Source organism: Myxocyprinus asiaticus, chromosome 4 (genome assembly GCF_019703515.2).
Source record: "Myxocyprinus asiaticus isolate MX2 ecotype Aquarium Trade chromosome 4, UBuf_Myxa_2, whole genome shotgun sequence".
NCBI classification, from domain to species: domain Eukaryota; kingdom Metazoa; phylum Chordata; class Actinopteri; order Cypriniformes; family Catostomidae; genus Myxocyprinus; species Myxocyprinus asiaticus.
In genome coordinates this window covers 28,100,958-28,121,360 of record NC_059347.1, presented here as the reverse complement: position 1 = coordinate 28,121,360, position 20,403 = coordinate 28,100,958, and the positions used below count along the sequence as shown (strand labels likewise).

The 20,403-nt window shown below is 37.3% G+C and overlaps 1 protein-coding gene across 2 annotated transcripts in view; it reads right to left on the bottom strand.

The window, feature by feature from the left end:
* Positions 1-2,879: 2,879 nt before the first annotated feature.
* Positions 2,880-20,403, bottom strand: part of LOC127439625 (disabled homolog 2-like) — a 41,283-nt gene continuing 23,759 nt past the window's right edge. Inside the window, exons 5-14 of one of the 2 annotated variants that reach the window (XM_051695835.1) lie at positions 17,771-17,902; positions 17,474-17,557; positions 13,161-13,193; positions 12,543-12,605; positions 9,770-10,384; positions 7,806-7,953; positions 6,702-7,187; positions 6,253-6,332; positions 5,266-5,368; positions 2,880-5,173 (exon numbers count right to left, since the gene is read on the bottom strand). In XM_051695835.1, coding sequence (XP_051551795.1) covers positions 5,300-5,368; positions 6,253-6,332; positions 6,702-7,187; positions 7,806-7,953; positions 9,770-10,384; positions 12,543-12,605; positions 13,161-13,193; positions 17,474-17,557; positions 17,771-17,902 — 1,710 coding nt within the window. In that variant the 3' untranslated portion in view covers positions 2,880-5,173; positions 5,266-5,299. Of the gene's footprint in view, positions 5,369-6,252; positions 6,333-6,701; positions 7,188-7,805; positions 7,954-9,769; positions 10,385-12,542; positions 12,606-13,160; positions 13,194-17,473; positions 17,558-17,770; positions 17,903-20,403 lie in introns of both variants that reach the window. The other variant, XM_051695834.1, reaches the window with a different exon arrangement.

Here is a 20,403-nt window from a genome sequence, read left to right as displayed (position 1 = left end):
CTGAGTTAGAGTTGCACTAGCAATAACTACAACCATGCCTTCACTCAAACCCCAACAAGGCAACTTTGCCATGTGGTCTTGTAGCAGATTTTATCATCAGGGTTTTGGCTGAGGGGGCAGGAGGGGTTATTTGCATGGCTGGAAAATAAGCTATGCTTTGAATGATATAAGGAAGGACGGCACTGCCTAATTCATGTATCCAATCCTAACCCGTGGGGACATGTTATTTGATAAGAGTAAAATGTCAACATCCACGTCAATTTAAATTGTAAATGTACAAGGGACTTTTTGACTCAAATCTCATTTTACATTAGACAGATTAACTCGAGAAACACTTCAAATTCATGCATGCTCCCATCTGGTATGTCTCCTACATTGATTTCCCATTGGATGCAGAATAAAGAAGCTGAATTACATGTGATAAAACTTTAAATGTGTTATGACAACATAAAAGCAACATGCCTTACTTCAGTTCAAATCAACATGTGAATGTCACTGTGAATGTCGAGTTAAAAGTTGCAAAACGGTGTCATTCTATTTGTCGCATGGCTCCCCTGCAGTAATGTCACTTTGCACCGGCCGGTGCGATCACCACCACGCCATCCAAAGTGCCGCTCATGGAGAGAAAGGCATTGTGGGTCTTTGTAGTTTTTACCGTAATTTGTGTCTGCTCTTATATCTCGCTTAAGATCTACACTACCCAGCAGTTTCAAAAAGTCTATGACTGATAGTACACATGTGGAGCAACACTCGTAGACTGTCAGTTCACTATCCACATGCACTGCTATGAATTTGATAAATAACACTTTATGATAGCCTAAAGAGCAGAGTTTCAGCAAATAATCAAAATAGTTTTAATACTAAAAACCAATCACACTAAAGTTACTGACTGCAACTTATACTTTACAAATGTGTTAAGATTATTTAAAAGATCGCTTAATAACTGCATCTGAACAAAGACTATTTAGCAGAGACGGGCCACTTCTATTTAAATGAATGGCAGGAATTGGAACACCCAACCAAGGAGCTCTGAGCACCCAATGGTCAACGGATGTAGAAAGGAAAAGAGCCAATCACCTTTTAGATACAGACATTGCCTGTCAATCAACTCGCTAACGCGCATGAGCATTAGTTATACAAGCTGGGAAAATTGCGTGTTTTAGTTTAATATGAGGTAAAGAAGCACAATTTATGATTACAATATTATTCAATTTTATTGCTGATTTGAAATATGTTCTTTGATTGTAATCTTGGCCAACTGTTTTTGAGATTTTGGTGTGTCCCCCATTCAAGTAGACAGGAGCTGCACTGGCATGACTTGAAATTGCCTCCCGAGAGCGTTCCAAAGATGGCCGACTGTGGACTGACTTGATAGAAAGACTTTGATCTGACTGCATATTTTAACATTAGCAAACTACCAATCTACTCTATTTGGCAGTATGTAGCATACTACTGTTAAAGGATAGTTCACCCAAAAATGAACATTCTCTCATTATTTACTCCCCCTCGTGATATCCAAGGTGTGAATGACTTTCTTTCTTCACCAGAACACATTTGAAGAAACTTAGAAAAAAAACCTTAGCTCAGTAGGTCCTTAAATTGCAAGTGGATGCAACAAAAATCACAGACAGTCAGCATAAACGTCACTGATACGACTCCAGCGGTTAAATTAATGTCTTCTAAAGCAAAACAGTTGCTTTTGGTGCGAAAAATATCAATATATAAGTACTTTTTAACTCAAAATCATCTCTTACGGTAAGCTTCACGAGGTTGGAGATCACGCGGTCTCTCATGTGACGTATTACCGTTGCCATGATACAGATATAATCTCACGTTTTCCACTTGGTTGAGACATCCAAGATAAGCACACAAACGCACCATTGTGAGTAAAGAAACAGATAAAAACAGATCTAAACTAGAACCAATGAAGATACTGTACAGCGTTCCTCCTTCTCACTTGTAAACAGCACTGCTCTTCCAGCTGTGACTCACGTGCATCAGTTCACACGTGTTTCAAATACCAATGCAATTACATCGTGTACATACCGCTTCTGACCAGAAGCATGATTTAGAGTTTAAAAAAGTACTTAAATATTGATCTTTTTCGCACCCAAAGCGATCATGTCGCTTTAAAAGACATTAATTTAATCGCTGGAGTCGTATCGATGACATTTATGCTGACTGTCTGTGATTTTTGGAGCTTCAAAAATCAGATCACCATCCACTTGCATTTTAAGGACCTACTGAGCTAAGATATTTTTCTATTTTTCTTCAAATGTGTTCTTATGAAGAAATAAAGTCATACACACCTGGGATATCATGAGGGTGAGTAAAAAATGAGAGAATTTTCATTTTTGGGTGAACTATCCCTTTAATACTTCTGCAGTATGTACAATAACATACTGTCCTACTCTTACTATTTCTGCAGTATGTAGAGTAGCGAATTTCCAGAATTCTATGACTATTTCTGCATTATGTAGAATAGCATCCTACCGTACTACTCTTACTATTTCTACATTATGTAGTATAGCATACTACCGTACTAATCTTACTATTTCTACATTATGTAGAATAGCATACTACTGTACTATTCTTACTATTTCTGCAGTATGTAGAGTAGCGAATTTCCAAACTTATATTACTATTTCTGCATTATGTAGAATAGCATCCTACCGTACTACTCTTACTATTTCTGCATTGTGTTGAATAGCATACTACCACACTCTTACTATTTCTGCAGTAACATGCAGATAGTACTGTGCACAGTATGCAATTTATGTATTCGTGGAATACCAGGCTAACCTTCTACATTTCCCGAAATGTGCTGTATAGCACACAGTTTTACACATAATAAAGACACATTTACACACACACACACAAAAAAAATATAATTTTTTATTTCTGATATATGATATAATGTATGTTCGTCACACTAAATTAAACATGCAACTTTTAATTCAGTGAGTGGCTGAATTAAACATGTGGCAACAACGCAGCATACCGCTATTTGAAACATTTATTGTTAAATTCTGCATAATGATTCACATGTTATTTTTGTGAATTGTAGGCAGTATTTACTGAGCAGTATGCTGGAAGCAGTACACTAGAATTCCATTCTGAACAATGTCTTTAGAAGCAAGCAGTTTATTTAATTCACTGAATTTTTTATTGGGAGCTTAACAAAATATTAGCTGTGCAATCTAGTAGTTATAAAGTGATCTTTACTATAATACAAATCAGAACATAATCAAGCATGCTTGTGTTGTGCTTTTCAATAATGGGACAGTACCACCAATTGTATAAAGGCCTAATATTATGTTAATTACAGTATTTAATTACTTTGATTAAGGGGGCAGGAAGGCACAACTCTCAACTCATGGCCTTAATTGCAATATTTACTGTGTTTAGAAAAAATATCAATTGAATTCCTTTTTACTGATCTCAAATAAGAGGTAATAAAACCTTAAAAAAATGAAATATATATCACTTTATTGTCAAGTAGACCTTACTGGTCTTACAGATTAAAACAAAAACCTTGTAAAATATAAATAGGACAATTCGGAATCTATTCCACTAACTAAAATTCCAGTTTATTGCAGCGGCTACATTTTTTTAAAAACACCTTAGTTCTATAATATCCAAGGTAGAGATGGCATATTGCATAACAGAGCAGATATTTATATATGTACACACAAATATATTTCACATAGTTCATTCTATCAAGGCTCAAACATCCAGTACAGTCAGTATAGTACACACATTCCTTTTGTTTGCTAAATTTGATACCACTGTGATGAATGGATACCAGTGATTATGGACAAGGTTTACACTGATAAGCCTTGCAATACCATACAGTATGTTTACCCACTTAATTTCTCAGGAGGAAAAATATTTCTTCCCCACCTACCAAATAGGAAAAGAAAAATATAATAAAGAGCAGTGTAGTACAATATCACTGATCTTGATAGACACATCAATATGCTTATATCAAGTATAACCTGAATGGTTCTGGATGATCTCGTTTTGCACAAAACAATGTGCTATCCATAATTGCTTAATCAGTATGAACTGAACTGTACAACATACAGGCATCATCACCAATGAATGTTATGGGTACATATTATTTTTTGAAGGTGTTTGTAGTGGTAATACCACTGACAACATGCCAATGGTAAAATTAAGGATTACTCTTTCAATACAATGTAAAATCAAAATAAAAACAGAGAACTTTCAACCTGATGACAGTACATCCTGTATATATTAGTAAATGAAGCATTTTCACCACCTGACAAATAAAGGAGCACTGACTAAAGATTGTAGAAAATAACATTAAAGTGAGGGGTTCAGTTCACATACATGTTGATTAGAGCCAGCACCGTTGTGCAATCTACCAGGCTCTCTTATAATGAATGGGTCAGTACAGTATGTGATCAGAACAGAGCAGATCATCAGGCGTAGATTGCACAGTTATCATATCAAAGCATTCCTACAAAAGTTGAATACATCGTCTCTCTACTGTCCATTATGTCTGCTCATGTTTGAACATTTCAAATAATCAATGAAGTAATCAACATTCAATGAGATGCAAAAAAAAAAAAAAAAAAAAATCTGGATGTAATTGTTTGCATGCCAAGCATACAGTAAATCGTACAAATTACTTGGTGACAAATCATGTGTTAAAGCTTTGATAAATGTCATAAGGAGTTTTGAAACGTAAACATACAAATGTGAAACATAATACTGCATGAAGAAAGAAAATGCATTGTCTAATGGTACAGAATACTTGTATATGTATGATGATACATTTCTTTCGAGTGCTTTTTTTTTAGTACAGAAAACCCTTCCATCATTTAGAACACAAACTGCACTACAACTCATATTTGTTTCAATAGAATGTGCAATTGTAAGTTATAACCATATTTTAAAAGGAGGTCAGCACTGGATGATGGTTTATTTTTCAGGCTGTCCACTACCAACACATGGATCCTGGTTTATGAATAAAGGAGGAATACACAGACTTCATTTGGCTCTCAGATACTGCTACAGGATGGATGTGGCATCAAAGCTAAGAGACCTGCTCTTGAACAGGATGCACTTTAGTGTGAAAGCTAAATAATAATGAAGGTACTCCACGAAAAGCTGTAGTGGAGACTTGTGGTCATGCATCAGTGAGCTGAACAGAAACATTATAAAGCTGTAACAAACATCAGTGATGGAAGTGTTTTTGCATAATTTCTTGTTAAATTACTTTTATTCGATCCTTACTTGGACCCTATGGAGTCATTAAGGTGGCTGGCTATCATGCAAATGGGTTTCCAAATGGGTCTCTGAAAGGGTCTAATCCCACTGCCTTTATGTGACGATCAATCTGCAAAGGCAAAATGAAAAGAAAAACAAACTAAAATGTAAGGTGCAGCTATTCACCAGGATGTCAGAACAAGAGAACCTCAAAATAGAAACACTTAGAAACACTTTATTATACCTACATTTTTACATAATGATTTTTACATGGCTCTTTGTACGTATCCCATCAGTCTCCTGGTGACACTAGAGGCACTACAATAACAATGACTTTCATTTTACACAAATCAAGAGTAAAACTGTCTGCAGTTTAACAGTTCATAAAGACTTATTTTTCGCCCTGTTCTTTACATAATGCTATCTTATTACATTACAACACCTTTACTATAGTGCATGACTTTTAACGTTTGCATTACATAACCAAGTACATTCATTTATAAGCTTGTCTGAGAAAAGTATCATACTGTAGAAGCACCCCAAAACAACTTGGATGCTTTAGCAATTGTGTTTTTCGTCTCACATTGCCATCTAGCAGTCTGATATCTCAGAGTAACAACCGCACCTTCATATATCAGACCGCTCATTCGGGTATTGTGAGTCATCTTTCCTGCTTCTCGGATCACTGTGCGATCTCTACAAGTAAGCTAATAAAATAATTTCCACATATCAATGTTTCATATCCATTTATTTATTTATTTGGCTTTACATCGGGTCCTGATCACCCTGTCTGGGTTTATTTTGCGATAACAACCAGCAGACTGTACATCATCCCTTACAAACCTCATTTGTGAGTGAAAACTTAACTTGTTTTAGCACTACTCGGTGGACATTTCACCTTGCAACTGCCTCAATATGCACTATAATATTGCAAAAATGTCACCAGTCACGTGATTTTCATGAGATCAGGCTAATACCATAAAATGTTTCATATTTATCAACACATATACTTACAGTGGCAGGTACAGGTGTGCCAAACAGATCTTTTCCAAAGGACTTGTTGAATGGGTTCTGACCTCCTACATTCAGCATCTCTGTGTAGTGACAATAATAATTATATGACTACAGTGTTTATATGACTACAAAAATTTAATCACTACAGTCATAGGTAGGTCAAATTTTCTGCACTAACTTTGGGAAGAAATCTGCAGAATTCTGTGGAATAGATTTAAACATGACAAAACAATGAGCTGAGAGTACAACACTCTTATTGGTACTTTTGGTAGCTGAAATCCTCAAATTAGCCAAAATAAGAAATTAATCAACAGAGGCGGGGATGTGTATAATTCTATGACTGATGGGCGTAATTCTGAATCTTTGGATCCTTCTCTGGGTCTGGTCATAGGGGAAAAATTAAAAACTGATGATAAAAAAATAATGGTATGATGTGTGATGGAGCTTACCTTTCCTTGCAGGCACATTTGGTGGCTTTGCCATCTGGAAATCTTTAAACATGTCCTTGATATCTCTCTTCTCCTTCTCCCCTAGAGGATCCAGGTCAACAAAAGCATTACTGTCCAACTTTGGAGCTTCTTTGGTTTGTACAGCCCGAGGTGGAACCTGTGGAGGGGGACTGGAGCTCAGCTGTCCATCAGGCCCAAGGCTTGCAGTTGGTGGAAATACATTGGTCTGGAAGGGGTTCCCCAGGGTTGTTTGTGGGCTCCAGGATCCATTGGATCTATTCAATCCATTGGAGACTGGGGTGGGACTCCATGATGGAAGCTGTTGGGTAGCAGGAGAAGTTCCAAAACCACCAGGAGTGGTTTCCCAGGCAGGCACAGGAGAAGTGGAGAAGATAGGTGCTTGGGTGAAAGGCTGAGAGACACAGGTGGTGCTGGGGAAGATGGAGGAGACGGGCTGGTTCCATGGAGCTGCCCCAGGAGCGGAGACTGAAGGTGAAGGGACGTACAGAGGCAACCAGTATTAAGAGCAAACATAGTGTTGATAAGGGAAGGTTAAATGTTAAAGGTATAGTTCACCCAAAATTCAGGATTCAGTTTTTTTGCATCTTTTTTCACACTATGAAAGTGATTGGTAACTGAGGTTGTGATTTTGATACGCTTCCAGTTGAAAACTCTGATTCAATGAAAACTCCTAATGTCATTGTTTTCCGAAGTATTTGGCACTAGAGAGTGTTTTCAAAAGTCTCTGTTTTCTGTGGAGTAAAATGCCATTTCAGTATGGATGAGAGATGCAAACATATAGCAAAATCACTGCATTTTTAACCAAAAATGCATTAGTGTGTATTTAACCTATGACATGAATTGCATGGATTACAATTACAATATTCTAGTCTGTCTCTTAGAAATACAAAAAGCATTTTCATACATTAAAAAAACAACTACTTATCTTAACCATTTATCAATGCAACAAACCATGATTCATTAATGCTTGGGGACAGTTATACTCATTCTAAGCTCAAATGTGCATTTGAATAAGAAAAACTGACAGTATGGAAAGCAGCGCACAAATGTGAAATTATTTATTTCTTGTCTCGAGCATCTTACCAAGAGCTGTGAGTGTGTCAGTGGAGGTGGGGCTCTTGCTGAATAGACTGACGGAGTTGACAGTGCCATTCTCGGGTTGAGGAGATGGTGATTCGGATTGGTTTGGTGAAGCAAACAGATCTGTCCCAGGTTTTTCATTTGAAGGCAACTAGAGAACAGGAATCAAACAAGCATGCCAAATTATTATATAAAATAAAGTATGGCCTTTACCACCAGAGGAGGGCATTGGAAAATATTTATATGTAACATGATTGAAAACACATTAGCAAATCAATCCTTACCTTGTAAGCACAAATCACTGAAGCATTAAAAATTGAGGTAAAAAAAAAATTACCAGATCATGAAATGGTGTTAGATCTGATTTCAATTCAAATCAGAGAGCTTAAAGGGACATGCACATTTTGAACCATCAAGACCAGAGAGATGCAAATATAAAGAGGCCATGAAACGCTATTTAAAATATAATAATTTTATTATCTTCCCTGAGGTCCACTGATAACGCCAGTAAAGTTTTTTGCACCACAACTGTCATAGTTTAGTAATAAATTATAATTTTCCACCCTGTCTCTGGCCCTGAAACGCTCAGTTTTGGCCTCAGTGTCCCCTTTAAACTTCAGTGTAAACGGCCACTGTTCTGACTGGCTAGCATCCTGCAGCCCCTCAAATTCAGCCATATTTTAAACTCAATTGGAAGAGAATAAACAAGCTCTCCAAAACATTATAAAACTACATTTCAGGGTTTACACATAACGCACATCCAACACATTGCATCCAAATATATTAAACTGTTTACTCAAGCACATCAGCACCATAACTATCAAACAGTCAAAACATATGAAATATTCATGAATGAAACTGTTTACTCACGGTTTTGCTGTCAAGTCCAAATGTTTTTAACTGCCCATTCTTCAATAACAGTTCCTTTGCAAAGCCTGACTCGTACTCTGACTGGTTCACAAGCAGTCGACGCTGATATTAGCCGCACATACACAGTCCACACCACAGTGAAACAACGCACACACATAGTGCACTGAGGCGCAGATCGCCAGAAACGCATCCAAATGGTCAAAGACGTCCAACTAGTGCTTGTTTACATACACCAACAATTAAAAATAGCGCAGATGGGCGCAAGAACAGCAAGACGCAGAGCAGCTGAATGAAGTAGAACGGAGTCTCCTTTTCTGAGTTGTAACTGACCCCACATCTTTTAAAAGTGGTGCGATAAACATGACAACGGTCAAAGACGTCTTTGTAATGCATGTTATATGCACAATTGTTTTTAAAATAGTCCAGATTGGTCCCCTTTGTTGTTTAGAAATTGTTGGTCACACTAGGTCTGTCTCTGCCCCTCTGTTTACAATACTAACTGAGTGCCAGTGGGCGGGGCCAAGGGTGTGACGACACACGTTGTGTGGCGTGTAAATACAACTGATCAATATCTCGTGATGTCACAAACACACGGTTTTCAAAATGAGACGTTTCAGCAGGGTGGGAACTACAAATGCTCTTTTTAGACTGGGGAGGAAGTTTTGAGCTCTGAAATTTACAGTATGTTTTTATAGTACAGTTACTTCTTATATGTCTAAATACAAAGGAAAATTTTCCATTTCATTACCCTTTTAAAGTTCACCCTCATGTTGTTCCAAATCCATATGACTATTGTTATTCTGTGGAACAAAAATGGAGATGTTAGACAAAACATTAGAGACTGATAACCTCAGTCACCATTCACTTACAGTGCTTTTTTTTTCTCCATACAGTGAATATGAATGGTGACTGAGGATAATATTCTGCCTAACATCTCTTTTTCTGTTCTTAGAAAATCATTTTCAAACAACATGAGGGTAAATAAATCATAACTGTATTTTTCATTTTGGGGTGAACTATCCCTTTAATTTGAGTAAGAAAAACATCCTACAGGGGTCTGTGGCTCAAATAACTTACGATCTGAATCATAACCTCACCTTTACACTCCTCCTCCCCCTCCCGGCTTTTGTATTAAATGGAGGAGGGCTTATAAGGACTGAATCCTTGGCTTGATTGATAGGCAGTTCAGCCATGCCTTCATTCTCATGCTTCACTCCATTCTGCACTGGCTGCATCTTCTCAGAACCTCCCAGAAATGGATTAGGCGTCACATGTCCATGTCTATTCTGCTCCCGAGCTGACACAGTGTTCTGAGTCCAGGCTGACGCTTCCACAACTCTACCATCTAAAGGCCACTGGTCATTACTGAGGGCCTGGATGACTGTCCTGTTGGAGAGCTGGTCAAACTGCTGGCCCAAGTAGTCAGAGTCACCATTCTTAGGGCCACCATTGAAATAACTATTAGGGCTGTGGTTGGCTGTGGCAGGGTCGTCTCTGATTGTTTGGTTGTTGCTATTGGAAAATGGGTCATCGCTGAACGGGTCATGGATAGGGGTAGGGAAGAAGTTGAGCTGAGAGGAGAAGGGGTTCTCAGGCAAGAGGCTGGGTTGGGCTCTGGGGACAGAAGATGAGGTAAAAGGGTTTCCTTTAACGCAGTTTTGATTGCTGTCTATCTCAGTGGACAGATCCATCAATAGGATGTCCTCAGACTCCTGAAAGAAGATATGGAAGCAGAAAGGGAAGGATAAATATGTCTGACTGATAATACATGCACTTATTTGTGGTATAGATGAAGTGAAGTCATGCATGAAGTACAATAAACTTTCTCCATATGTAGATGCTGTGTGGCCGAATAAACAGGGTTTCCACACTTTATGAACAATTAATTTCCATGACTAATGTTCATTCTTAGGATATAACTGGTTCATATCTTTTTTTTTTTTAGATTGCTGAGGCAGATTTCCATTTGTATGTGAGACACCAATTGGTTTGGAATTTATAGATTTAAAGAGGGCATGTAAAGAAAAAGATTTAAATGACTAGTGTTCAAATGTCTCCAATAAAACAGTAAGGTGAGAGAATAATTTTGCATAGTTGAAAGTTTTACTCTAAACTCTACAAAAAACTATGTCTCTCAATAAAATATTTTCTAGCAAAACTAAAAACATTTATATTCACTTTAGTTTTTCATGACTTTTCCAAACCAGGAAACTCCCTGATATTTCCAGGTTTTCTTTTACTGTGGTAACCCTGAATGAATTAGAAAGGCAGTACAAAGCAAACAACATGGGAATTCATGAATTTTTTTCCCCCGATTTTTATCCCCAATATACCATGCTTTTGACAACAAAACATAATAATGTACAAATATAAATGGATGAGTAAAAATCACAATTGTGAATAAACATATATTTTTTCACTTGACCTTACCTTCATTTGATCTCTCACAGTCATTGCAATGTTTAGTCAAAGAACAGAACAATGCATCAAAATCACTTTAAAAAAATCACTAATTGTAAATGAAGTGTCAATAATATTTTTAAATGAAAATAAATACTCTAACAAGATAAAAATGGTTGATTTCTTTTTGATTTTTCAATAGCAAAATTAATTATTTCCATGGATACCTCATGCAGCCTAAGACTTTCAGAGGCCTTAGAATCCATCATATTGAGGAAAAACCTTCCTCATATGGACTAAAAGCACCTCTAGTGAGTAGTTCCTCACCTAACAACTAAGCCTTGTTGAAATTCTTGTGCTAGTTGTTTTTACTGGCCAGCACCCAGGTCCTCGTGACCACCTTTTCTTCATTTGGGATCAATCAAGCACTTTGTGAGAACACAACCAGAGACTAAACAAGGACTATAGCAGGATATGAGACTTGTCTCAATGGCACTAGTGTCTTTCAAAAAAGTGTAATACTGTATCTCATTTGGATAATGCTGCTTTGGTCTGGTAAACGAGTTGGTGTATTCACTGTATAATAGATAGATTATAATGTGGACTCTCATGTTGTTTCAAACCTGTATATCTTTTTCCTGTGTAACACAAACGGATATATTAGGCAGAATGATAGCCTCATTCACCATATACTTTATGTTTTCAGTGTTTATGCACACCAATGTGTTGATGATCACTACCAAAATCAGCTTATTCAAAACACTTCGCAAGAAAACTTTGAAATTGTCATGTCAGACCCTGCTTTTGACATAAAAACATAAAAAGTCATGCACCCAACACTTTATCCACGTATTGGATAAGTCGGTAGAACGCCGGTAAAGGTGTTTATATGTGATGCGAATTGGGGTAATAGTAAAAAATCTGTGTGTGGACCGGTTTATGCTTAAGGCTTTTATGCGCTTATCCTGAAAAGGGAACCCATTTAAAGCATTTACATGATCCTACACATTATCAGCTTATTAAGCATAATTGTGTAGTATCGTGCATATAAATGCGCTCAATGAAAGTGAATGGTGACTGAAATTTTGGTATTTCACAGAAGAAAGAAGGTCTTACAGGTTTGGAACAACATGAAGGTGAATAAATGATTGAGTACACTCAATTTATACACATAGCTTAACTGAAAGAGCATGGCACTAGCAATGCCAAGGTCATGGGTTTCATTTCCCAGGAAACACAAATAATGATAAAATATATACCATTGTAAGTTGCTTTGGATAAAGCATCTGCCACATGCATAAATGTAAATGTAATACAGCAGAGTATGTAACAAAGTAGAATGTCACTGTACATACAAACATTAGTAAGCAGACCTTGGTGTGTAAACGTCTTACAAGACATGTATTAGTATATTTAGAGCCTGTTGTAACATCATAACAGTATGTGTTGACTGATTCTGTTTAGTCTTACCGAGGGGGAGTTTAAGTCAGGTGGTGTCGACATGTCTCCAAACAAGTCCAGCTGTTCAACACACTGTAACAGAGTTGAAAAAGGAAAAACATGAACCTGAGCAGACTAACTCTGTGCCAAACAGAGTCTGAGCAACCAAAAAGCCAAAGAGAAGAGCCATTCATACTGTGCTGCCAAAACACAGAAGGCAGATGAATGGAAGGAAATGAGCAGTGGAGAGAATTAGGAGAATTGTGTTTTTCCAAAGACTGTGAGTGAAAAGATTGGAGTAAGAATGGCCAAAGCTGCTATGTGATGCATCTCAGAGATTTCCTGTCTGCTAACTTCATTAGCTTCTGCCCCCTGCGGAGAGTAGTTTAGGTGCAGTGTGGTGTTTGTGAACACAACATGAAGACAACCCAGCAGGAGGCTTTAGGAATCGGGCCAGAGAGAGAAAGAGATTTCTACTGGCATCTGATGCAGTGAATGTGGAGAGTTCAGGATAGTGGCCACTAACAAAAGTCTTCCACAGGGGTTTGAAAGCTCTGTTGTAACGTTGAGACCATCTGATTGGTACGTGTTAACTACATCACAATGTATTCTAAGTAGTGACGTTGTGATGAAATAATGCCTACTCACTTTTCTGTCACTGTGTGAGGCTTCAGTGCCATTCTGTGGGGGAAAGATTGACAGAAATTAAGATATAGGTTGCACTGGCAAAAACAATATGACAGACATTCAGCAGCTGCTTTATTTAATATATGTCAATACCCACTTCAAACACTTTATTGGATTCATCCGAGAGAGGAAACAAGATCGTACTAGCAAGACAGAAATACAAATCAGAATAATGTGACAAGCAAAAGTGTGCCTCAACAATATCTATCCCCATGAGGGAACCCTCTCCATGTAGAATAAAACAGCTTTACAAGGTTTCTGATATGACTGGAGTCTTCATGTGAATGGTCATGTTTTTGTATGTTACATGTTTCAAAATTACTATTCATTTCTTTTGGAGGAAAACGTTTTTTAATGAGGAAAAAAAATTACTGAGTGCCCTTTTAGGTCTAAAACCTACTTCACGCAAGTACAAATACGCAGATGCGAGTGCTGGTCCAATTAGTGATGTTTTGTTCGTGAACAAATCAGCCTTTTTGAACGAATCTTTTAAGTTAACGAATCATTCTCGTTCACCTCCATACACTGACTATATTTCTCGTTCACTGATGTCTCTCCCTTTCGAGACCAATGAGCTCTGCTACTTTTCATGCCTATTCACCTTATGCATCAAAGAAAGTCTCGGAACTTCCGTTCTAGCGGTTCTATCTATGGTGTTGATGTCAAAGTGTAATTAGCTAGCGAAGTGGATTTACAGGATATAGAGTTGTCAAAAGCTTTCATGAGTATTTTGAAGTGTTCAGGGGGTGTCATAACAACTGGAAGCAGAGCAGGGAGATTTTAAAAGAAGAGTACTTCATTTATAAATACACAAGATCCTACCTTCAAGCTGTGGATGTACTGATGTGCAACCGTACTCATGAAAGTCCAAGAGACAACACAAAGTCATTAAAATATCTCGTAAGATACCTCTGACCATCTTCTCATGTCATTCATCCATTGCGTTATAGTGAAGGTAAACAGATTTTTTGTGTGTTAAACCGGGATGGGGTGAGGGGTGCAACTATATTTATACGCACACACACACATACACATGTGAAAGTGTATGTTTTATTTTATATTCTGTTTACAACAATTTTAATCACATTTAAGCCTCTAAAAATGTATGGTGACAAATTAATTTTAAAAAGTACAATTGTAATTTTCTTTAATGTTTAACTTACGTAATAATACAAGTTGTCACTGTTGGAAATTTCACGTCAACTACACATTTTAACACAAATCATTACCATTAGCAGAATTACACGTATAACAGTTAAAGGAGCAATATGTAATATATTTACTGTACTAAAGCATAAAATTTGCATAATATGTTATCAGAGATTTAGGAAACATGCTAAGATGAAATTCTGGCTTCTCCGAATACAAGGCTAAAGCCAGTATATTCTACTTTGAAATTTCCGGGCCGGAATTTCTGTTTGTGTTTTGGCCTGTGTGATCCGGCCCACTGCCCATTTCCCAGTAGTATTTCTACACCCGAGGTTGCCAGATTTGAAACAAGTTAGCGGGCAAACACAGCCATGGAAGCCAGTAATACATCTAGCTAACATTGACAGATTTATTAAAAATCCACATGAGCTGGTTTATAATTTGCAAACAATAAAAACTTTGCAAACGTATACATTAGCTGATCAACTTACAGTGTAAGGCTCATCGCTTGCCATTGTCAGTTTGCTCGTTCCTGTTGTGTGTTTCTCAACCTGGCAACCCACGAGAGCTTTGAGTTTGGGGGGAGGGGCGGGGGACACAACTCTCTCCAGTATTTTGAATTTGGATTGCAGTACCCATTTTAAACACATGATGTCAATGTTACATATTGCTCCTTTAAATGCTTGTATTATGAAAAGCGTAGTGTGTCATAGCTGTCCAAATGTGGTCCAATTTACCGCCTCGGGTGTCGGAAAAAACTAACACTTAGAGTGACAGAAAAAATACCTCACTAGCATTTTCACATAGTAAAGGAGTTCTGTAGACTCACACCATCAAGTCTTTCTGAAAAATACTTTCTGTGCTCCCACACATAATCCATTTTCATCAACTATTCTTAGTAGCTTAAATACAAACAGGAAGTTAGATGACAAAATTCGGAAGAGTGGAGCATGGAAAAGGAGTGGGGTTGAATAAGGCGAATAGCACGAGACAATAGCATTTGAGTGCGGGTTGTGAAAGAACATATCATTGGTTAGACCCACTGAATGAATACGCTACGTCACTGAACTGGTCGGTCATTCGATTCTGAACGAGAAGAGAGGTGGTTCGTGAACGAACTGAATATAGTGGTAAACTCGTTCGCAAATGACTTGTGAACGACGATCTGCTGAATGACTGAATTAAATGGAGGCATGTCATTCGTTCAGTTCGGCATGTGAGTAAGTCGTGTTCAACAAGACAGGGGTGAAATGCACTTAAGACAAGTTTATAGGTATACACAAAACATGATCCCCAATTTATGAATGTGTAAAAATGACTGAAGATATACAGTAAAAATGACATGAATTACTGATGGAAATGTTGTGCTTTGATGCACAGTGTAAGATATTTAGGCTTTTCCTAAACGTTTTCTTTGTCTTGGTAATAATTAAGCCCAGCGTTTTGAAAAATATTGGGAAAATAAGATCTACCATTTGTGGTAAAAATGGTAGTGGAGTTTAAACTCTATTTTAATATGTGTCTTTGTAAAATTTGTAGACATGCAAATTCTATTTGTCTTTCTTTGTCGTGCTTGTTAAGTCTGACTTCAGCGCGAGCCAATAGCATTAGAGAGTGGGCTGTGAAGGAGTATATCATTAGTTGGACCCACTGCACGAATACGCGCCTTCACTGAACTAGTCGGTCATTTTGTTCGTGTCATGAACTAACTGAATTTTACTGGTAAACTCATTTGCAACTGACATGAACGAATCAGTCATCACGAAAGATGATCTGCTGAATCAAAAGAATCGAGTCACTGAAATGAATCAAAATCTCCACCACTAGGTCCAATTGAACATAATGTAGTTAACATGCATTCTAGCGTTACTGTGGGGGTACAAACCTCAGTACTCAAGGGGGCGATAGAGTAACCTTCAAAAGTCTGTGCCATTAAATTGCATGTTTTTATTATTCAGGTAAGTTGCTATAAATATATTGACTTTACCTTACTTGCTCTGCATTATTCTCTTCAAACTGTTGCTGCGCCATGGCAGTAGTTGAGTTAAAAGAGAAAACTCACCCAAGAAACAGACAGTTCACACTAATGTCCACTATAGCACCCCTTGCGGCAACATTGAGAATGCAACTCGTACTTGCGCTATGTTATGAATTGCAGTCTGACACATTCTGGAATGCAACAAATGCATGAAATCGAGCTTGCGTAGCTAGAAGCCTCTGTGTTCACATACTGGCATAGAGTAAGCTATGTTCTTGCCTTTAAGCTGCAAGCCACATATTAAAACAGATAAAAACACAGATGAACAGAAATTCACACTAGATGGCAATGTTTCAAGCCTACATGCTTTAGTATGTCAATGAGCTAGAAAATAATGGGCACACACTAATGTGGTATAAATAAATGTGATTATACAAACTGATTGTGTTTTTAAAATAGTAAAGGTGCTGTAAGCGATTTTAGCCATTTTGCTCACTTCAACCATATGTTCTCTCTCCAAAACCCTTCCAAAGGCATGTTAGCAAAAGCAAACCTACTGTAAACATGGCAAATGATTCAGTCCGATAGTGTTTTAATTGGCTTGTTTTCTAATTGGCTAAAAAAGCGCAGGGCAGGCTCCTGACTCTTTATTGCTGTATACAGAGACAAAATGAGGTGTGATTTCTCAGGACACATATTTCAATGAAATCTGTCAGGAAGCAGTGTATCTTTATGTAAGGTATTCCAAAATAAATAAATAAATATTTACAGCACATTTAATGTATAAAATGTGTGTAAGTTTCTTCAAGTGGTGATTTGTCTGAACTGTATGGCTCATATCTGAAAGGTCTATTTCCCCTATTGGAAACAGCATAGCTGGACATCAGTATCTGTTGTGTTTTGAATACTGGTCCACAACAGAGATGTTGGTGTGCTGGTGTTCTAACAGGGATTTTTGACTAGCCAGAAAGACTTCCTTGGTTAAGTTTTGCTGATGAACAATATGGCGGTGCTGGTCCACCAACTAAACCAGGTTCTAACTACTGTAGCACTAACCAGCATAAACTAACCTAGACCACCACTGGAATAGCATGCTGGTCAAGCTGGTCTTGTCAGCAGGGTTATTTATTTTGCAGGGGTCAATTACCTTCTTTGAACCTTCAACTTCTTTTTTCTTCATATTGAAGATTAACTGAAAAAGATCCTTCAGGTCAATAACAAGAGGCTCCGCCTGAGTGGAAACACAAATAACGTGTTAAACAGCATGTTTCCAAATGGTTTATGAGTTATTGTTTGTGGTTCAAAGACGTGTTTTGTGTGTGTGTGTGTGTGTGTGTGTTTATGAACCACTGGGTAATGAAAGAGTGTGTGTGTTTGTCGTGTGTGCCCAAAGCATAAATGTGTAAAAAGGGAAAGAGCAATGCTCTATAAAATCTCGATGGACCTGCTGTGCAGTTTTAATGGCAAAGAACTGGTGCTGGCCCTCTGCACCACACACATAGCCAAACGCTCTGCTGTCAGTAACATCTCGTGCAATGAAGGAGATCTTATTCACTGCATGCTCCAGTATTGTTGCCTGAGGAAATCAAAACCAATGACAATACAAACTGTTTATTGGATATGTTAAAAGATAGTTCAGACAAAAAGAAAAATTCTGTCATCATTTCCTCACCCTCATGTCATTCCAAACCCATATGACTTTCTTCTGCAGAACAAAAAAAGGAGATATTTTAAAGAATGTCGCAATCCTTCATTTCCATATAATAGCAGTTGATAGTGAATCACTTTACAGCTTAAAAAGCACCCAAAATGTCATTAAAGTAGTTCATGCAGCTCATGTGTCATATAGTAAGTCTTCTTAATGTTACTGATGTGTTGTCATATTTGATTTGGGGTCTGTATATATAGCCCCTTTCACACATGCAACCAGGTAAATTACAAGAAAATTGTTGGGTTGCCTTTACTGGTAAATGTCCCACTGATTTAATTTGATTTGAGAGTGAATAATGACGTAAATGTTGGTTTGTTCATCATACAAAGTAATCATATACCTTTAGAAGACTTGGAATATGACAAACAAGTCACATGGACTACTTTGACACTTTTGGTTGCTTTTTTAAGCTTTAAAGTGAGTAACTATCAACTGATATTGTATAGAAATCAGCAGTTGTGACCAGAGCGTGTCAGCGGACCTCAGGCCGCTCAGTGCCGCCCGCTCAACCCAGAATGCGCTTCGTGATATGGTGGTTTGGGAACCAGCGAAATAAGTCTGAGGGAGTTCAAACATTGTTTTAGTGAAGTTGCAAACCTTATAGCCTAATAAATTCGAAGTATAAATCAAAGTTAAGAACGAGGAACTCGAAAGGGAGTGTGGAGAGACTGTGAGAATTAGCAAATATTCCTTTTGGAATGCGTCACGTTGTCAGAAAGCAAGAGGATGTGCTACGCGAACATAGTAGTGCAGCAAAAGGTGAGCTGGTAGGCTACACTACCTATCGATATTAAATTAATAGATAAGTAGATAGTAAGGTATCTTGTTGTTTTGCAATCACGTCAGTGCAGCTGCCAGCTAGATGCATGCCTGGTTCTGCGGGGTTGTGAAAGTTAAAGCACTCTCAATTGAATATGTACGTTTAATAATACTGTATATTGGCAAAGCATATTTCCTTGAATCCTGGCAAACACACAAAAAAATCCCTGCATCAAAACTAATAAACATGTGTGATCTTGCAGATCAGTGTGCCCTAATTTGCAGGTACAGCATTCTGCTTTCATGCCATTGAGCATTTGGTTGGTAAAGATTTCCGCTCTCGCATAGAGAATTTCATAGCGAAATTATCTCACTTAATTGACCGCCTGTTGCTTTCGATTTCTGCTTGGGGATAAAGTGCACATAACTGCTGTTCAGTTTCCCAAAGCCAAATCCACACTTTAACGATAAGTAAAACATAAAAAAATGGCTCGAGATTAGTGGTTGCGGATAACATCTTCCGACATCGCTTGCTGCATTCATGCGCAGGGAAAAAAAGCTATAAATGATTGTACATAAAAAAAAAAATTTTTCTTAAACAAAGGCAGTGTAATTCGTTAATTAAATAATTGTTATCAAATGGATCATTAAACATGATTTCATCTAATATACAGTACGTATTGGACAAAATCTCACTTTATGCATGACGAATATTTTTTATTTGTTAAATCCATGGTTAAACACTGCTGTACATATAAAAAGCGCATGCAAAACACATGATTTATTTAACACATATACAGTCCAGAATCACTTTTTGCTGCTTTAAATATAAAGGGGGCACATGGTATCTACTAATATAATTATTATATAATTAACCACAGTCCTTTAGATTGCATACAATTCGTACATATAACATTGTAGGGAATATTAATAAAGCAACAACACTGAAAAAGAGAAAAACATTCACTTCTCTATTCTGGATAAATTAATACGCCCTTTAAAACGGAACACAAAATTAGGATGAGAAATTGCTCATTTTAATTTACAGACCCAAAGTCTGATAGCATTAAATCAGTAACCTATTAATGTATCAAATCTACAGTAGCCTAATTATCATTCCGTGGAGACAATTACGAATTTCACTTTTACTTGTATTCCCTGGTACCAGGCTATGTTTTCATTATTGCCATAAATGACTCGAACAAACTTTAAAGTTGAAAAGATTGTGTTTTTCTGGGTCGGTATGCGAGATTCTGCGCTACCGCACATATGTTTTATCACTTGTAGAGGCATGTTTGATGACTTGTTTAAAGTAAATAAAGATAATTTAGAACTGAAATAAACGTTAAGGAATTATTTGAAGATGTTTAATGCTAACAGAGAAATATTTGACTGATTACAACTGATAACGAAGGTCTGGTTGACCCGATTATCTAACAGCTGTTGTAAACCATTACAAAATAAACAGGGAGATTTTATATACTTAAACACAACAATACAGTCACATAATTTCAGATGTGTACTTTACTAAGCATTTGATAATTTAATAAATGTTGGAAAATATATGCTACCTATCAGGATGTGCTACCAACGCTATATTCGCATAG